Source organism: Orycteropus afer, unplaced genomic scaffold, assembly GCF_000298275.1.
Source record: "Orycteropus afer afer isolate SDZICR_OR568_19922 unplaced genomic scaffold, OryAfe1.0 scaffold00438, whole genome shotgun sequence".
In the NCBI taxonomy this organism is placed as follows: domain Eukaryota; kingdom Metazoa; phylum Chordata; class Mammalia; order Tubulidentata; family Orycteropodidae; genus Orycteropus; species Orycteropus afer.
Genome location: NW_006922025.1, coordinates 1454985 through 1459531, shown reverse-complemented (window position 1 = coordinate 1459531; position 4547 = coordinate 1454985). Strand labels below are relative to the sequence as shown.

General features: G+C 49.3%; 1 protein-coding gene across 1 annotated transcript in view; it reads left to right on the top strand.

The window, feature by feature from the left end:
• Window positions 1–4513: 4513 nt before the first annotated feature.
• The window catches only part of HS3ST4 (heparan sulfate-glucosamine 3-sulfotransferase 4), a 610606-nt gene continuing 610572 nt past the window's right edge, over window positions 4514–4547 (top strand). Inside the window, exon 1 of the mRNA XM_007954172.1 lies at window positions 4514–4534. Coding sequence (XP_007952363.1) covers window positions 4514–4534 — 21 coding nt within the window. The remainder of the gene's footprint in view (window positions 4535–4547) is intronic.

Below are 4547 nucleotides of genomic sequence, written 5' to 3'. Positions count from 1 at the left end.
AGGGGCAGGAGTGCATGGAGGGATGGACACAGGGAAGAGGTTAACTATCAGGAGGAAGTGGGAGGGGAGCTGTTGCATGGTGGTGAATTGTGGTCAATGTCATGAGACAAAGTGTATGTGAACTGCTGTATGGAAAGTGAATTTACTCTGTAAATTTTCACCCAAATCACAATAAATATAAATAAATAAATAAAAATACTATGAGAGTCATTAGATGTGGCATTATAAATGCTATGAATTGAACAGATTAGGAAAGTGAACTTCAATTTACACATTTGCTTGGTTTAAACAAAGGGTACGCACATATGTCTCAAGGGCAATATTTTAATAGGCAAAGAAGGATGGCATGGCATGAGTCAAGATTTAGATCCAAATAATTATTGGTAACTACCATATGTCAACCATAGGGGGGAAAAATGGAGTTAATTCCTACTCAGAATGACCTGTTTTGGATTTCGAAGACGGGAAATCTTCACCAAAGTAGATTGCTCCACCTTCCTTCCATGGAGCAGCTGGTGTATTGAACCACCAACCTTCTGGTTAGTAGTCAAGTGCCTTAGGCACCACACCACCAGAGCTCTCTTTATGTATCAACAATGGAGCCACGCATTTTGCATATGCTATTGTTGTTGTTATGTGCCGTTGAGTCGGACCCGACTCATAGCGACCCCTCTTTGGGTTGCTGAGGCAGTATCACTACGTAAGTAGATTGCCCAGTCTTGCTTCCGAGGACTGGCTGGTGGGTTTGAACCTCCAGCCTTCTGGTTAGCAGTCAAGTGCCTTAGGCACTATGCTACTAGAGCTCCTAATTTAATTCCATTCTTTATAACAACATTTTGAGGTGAGTTTTATCATTTGCAATTTATAGATTGAGAAACTGAGGCTCAGGGAGGTGAAATGACCTGTCCAAAAGCCACTTAGCTAACAGACGACAGCTTTGTTTTAACTCTACCATCTGATAACAGAGAAGTAGAACTGAGTATACATTGAGTATACAATGTCTATATTTGGGTAACATGCGTTGCTTGGTTTGGCAAGACTGTGACAAACATGAAAAATGAAAAGGCACCTGGAGTGCCAACTTAAGGTGGGTGTACTTTATTATTTAGGTAGGTTTAGAGCTCTGGTGGCATAATGGGTAAGGCATTTGGCTGTTAACCAGAAGGTCAGCGGTTCAAACCAATTAGCTGCTCAAAGGAGAAAGATGAGGCAACCTATTTCTGCAAAGATTTACAGCCTTGGAAACCCAGAGGTGTTGCTACAAGTTGGAATCAATCTGATGGCAGTGGCTTTTTTTTTGTTTTTGTTTTTCTTCTTCTGAGTCAGGAAGCACGTCAGTAGAGGCTTGTCTGAAAAATAGTGATCTGTTATTGTTGTCCAGGATCAACAGAATGCACAGTGGAGGCTTGACCAATTGGAAGAATACTGTGCATACCCAGATAGGCCTCACCAAGTGTGGGTGTAGTCAGTAGAAAAGGAAACCATACTGTTTCGTCTTCAATTTTACTGGGAATTGCTGAGTTAACCCTGTCATAGCTCTTACAAGCCTGGATCAAGCTTAGAAATAAAGAGGCAATTGCTTAAGTAAGAAATCAACTAAATTCTTCTCCAAAAACATCACCTCCTCCCCATCAGTTGTGGGGCCTGGTATTTAACTAAGTCCCCTTCTTTCAACAGTCTCTGTCTTACTAATATGTGACTACTTTTGGGAGCTCTGGTGGTGTAGTGCCTAAGGCACTTGACTGCTAACCAGAAGGCTGATGGTTCAAACCCACCAGCCAGTCCTCGGAAGCAAGACTGGGCAATCTACTTCTGTAGAGATACCGCTTTGGAAACCCAAGGAGTGGTCGCTATGAGTCGGGGCTGACTCAACGGCAGTGGGTTGTTGCATTGTACTTGGAGGTAGGGAGTTCCTGGGTGGTGCAACAGGTTAGCACACTTGGCTGCTAACTGAAAAGCTGGCAGTTGGAGTCCACCCAGAGGCACCTTTGAAGAAAGGTCCCATGATCTGCTTTGGAAAAATCCTCCACTGAAAACCCTATGGAGCACAGTTCAACTCCGACACTCATGGGGTCGCTGTGAGTTGGAATTGAATTGATGGCAATCGTGCTTTTCTTTATCTGCGGGTGGCGTGTGGGGAGAAGGAGTATCAGGAAGTTCCCTTATTAGCAGGACCGAAGCAAGTCGTACAAATGGGCAGTGTAAGTGGGCACCATGAAAGCAGGGCACACATGCTGCCTCCAAAGGGCCAGAAACTCCTCAGGTCTGGCCAAAAGAGGCCCAAAGTTGCTGGACCTGTTAATTTTTCAATAGAAACTTCAAATCTAGATTATTATTATTATTGGAAAGCTCTCAATTTTTAAAATACTGCAACCAGTTTAAATTTCAAAATATTAGCGTGTGGGCCACAATCAGTCTCAGTTTGCCACCTCTGGGTGAGATTTGAATACTGTTTTATAACACGTTTCTGAATTTGACAGCACATCTTCAGTAAAACTGGCTGCAGAGCAGACTGGCTTTGATTGCAGAGAGTGGATGGAGATGTTCTGGGTGTTAGGTGTGGGCTGCAGGGAGTACCTTGGCCAAATGTTGGGGGTCCTGGTGACTGAGAGTTTAAGGGAGGCAGGCCACAGCAATGAAAATATCTGCTTTGCTCCAGGCCTCCTGCCGGACCACCCCAGAGCTGGGCTTGGAACTGAAGGGAGGGTTGGGTACAGTTTGAGTTTCTCTCAGCCCTGCTTGGCCCCTTCCCATTAGCATTACAGTAATGCAGTTGTGTGGTGTTTGAAAAAGCATCCCTAGTTACAAGGAATGATTTACAGGACACCAGACTCTGCATTTCAGACGTCTCCAGTGTACCATAAAAAATATATTATAAAGGAATAATCTTTATCTGAACTAAAGCTGCAGAGAAGGAAACTCATGTCCAGCTGAGAGCAGCAGTGAGCTTTTGTTCACTCAGGGAAAAGTCCCTATTCTTCATCTTATTTGATTAACATCCCCCCCCCCTTTGGCACTAGGTATCTAGTTAATATTTAGACTTTATATACATTTTCTTTCAACTGTTCTATTATGTGATCACACATAACCCGAGATGCCAACCACATCAGCCCTAGAGGCAAAAGCAGAGACCTGCCAGGCAGGCACCCAGCTAAGGCTCCAGGGGAAATAGGGCTCACAGAGCTTAGAAGGGGGAACTGACCAGCTGAGTGCAGGGCCGCCCTGTCTCCAGGAAGTAGCGTTCCCTATAGTGCCTCAGTTGATTTTGCTGCCTGTTCCTTCTCTCTCATCTCCCTGAGCACTAGGCAAGAGGAAGCTGAGTAGTTTTGAATCTTCAGAATCCTTCTGATGTTTACTATTTACCCCAAGAGGAGGGGAGCAGAGAGGGAGGAGAGGGAGAGGGAGAGGGAGAGAGGGAGAGAGGGATTAATGGGGGGGAGGGGGAGAGAGAGAGAAAGAGAGAAAGGTGAGGGGTTGAATCTCTCTGCAAAGAAAATACTTTAAAAAAATTCATTGAGGCTTTGCACAGAAACCCCAAACCTGAGCTTGTCTCTGCTCCTTACGCCTTTAGGGCTGTGATGGCCTCAGTCTGTCTGAGTCCAGGGAAACCTCAACTCCTTTAGTGGCAGTGCCCCCAGGGACGCAGGTGTGTGCACCTGTGGTTAAGGGTGTCCAGGAAGGGACAACCTCATTTCTTAAGAGAAGAAAAATTAAGTACAGACACCTGGTGGCCAGAGGAAGCGCTCCAGGGCAGTGAAGCCGGAGAGTTTGTGTCGAAGCTCCACCCATCAGGAGCTTCAAGATTAGATGGGGAGACCGGGAAGATGGAAATTGGGGTGGGATAGCTGATGTGGAGAAGGTAACATTCCAGGACCAAAGGCAGGACCGTAGCCAGGCTGAGAGAGGGACGCATCAGGGATGGGCCGGGCTTCCCCGGCGTCTCAGGAGACGAGGGGAGGCCTGAGCTCGCCACCCTCTGGTCCTAAGCTTCGCAGGGCGTAGCACGAGCGGCTGATAGAGCGCCCTGCGTCCCGAAAAGTACTGGGAAGAGATGAGGAAGCCGGGATCCTAGGCTCCCAGGGGAAGTGAATCACACGGGGCAGGGCGCGGACCAGCTCAAGTGTGGCGGGGCAAGAGCTCTGATCTCCCGGGTGTCCCAGACCCAGCCCACGCCTCCTCCTCTCCCGCGCCCCCCTTCGCAGGCGCGCGCGAAGCGCACCCCCCTTCCCTCAGCGGCGCCGGGCGCGCGCCCGGCCCCCTCCTCCTCCCTCCGCGCGTCTCCTCTCTACCGGCAGAAAGTTAGCAGCGGGGAAGGAACTCGGGGCTGCAACAGCGCGCGGCGGCGGCAGCAGAGGCTGAGGCAGGAGCCGCGGCGGAGCCCAGAAGAGGGGGCGCTGCAGACGGAGTAGGGGCCGCCGGCGGGTCCGCGCGCCCCCCTCAGTCCCCTGGCCACAGGCTGAGGGGGGTGGTGGGGGGCCCCCTGGACTCCGGAGGGAGAGTGGGGAGGGGGGCCATGCGGCCGGGCTCCCCTTCGGCGCAGCCGGACA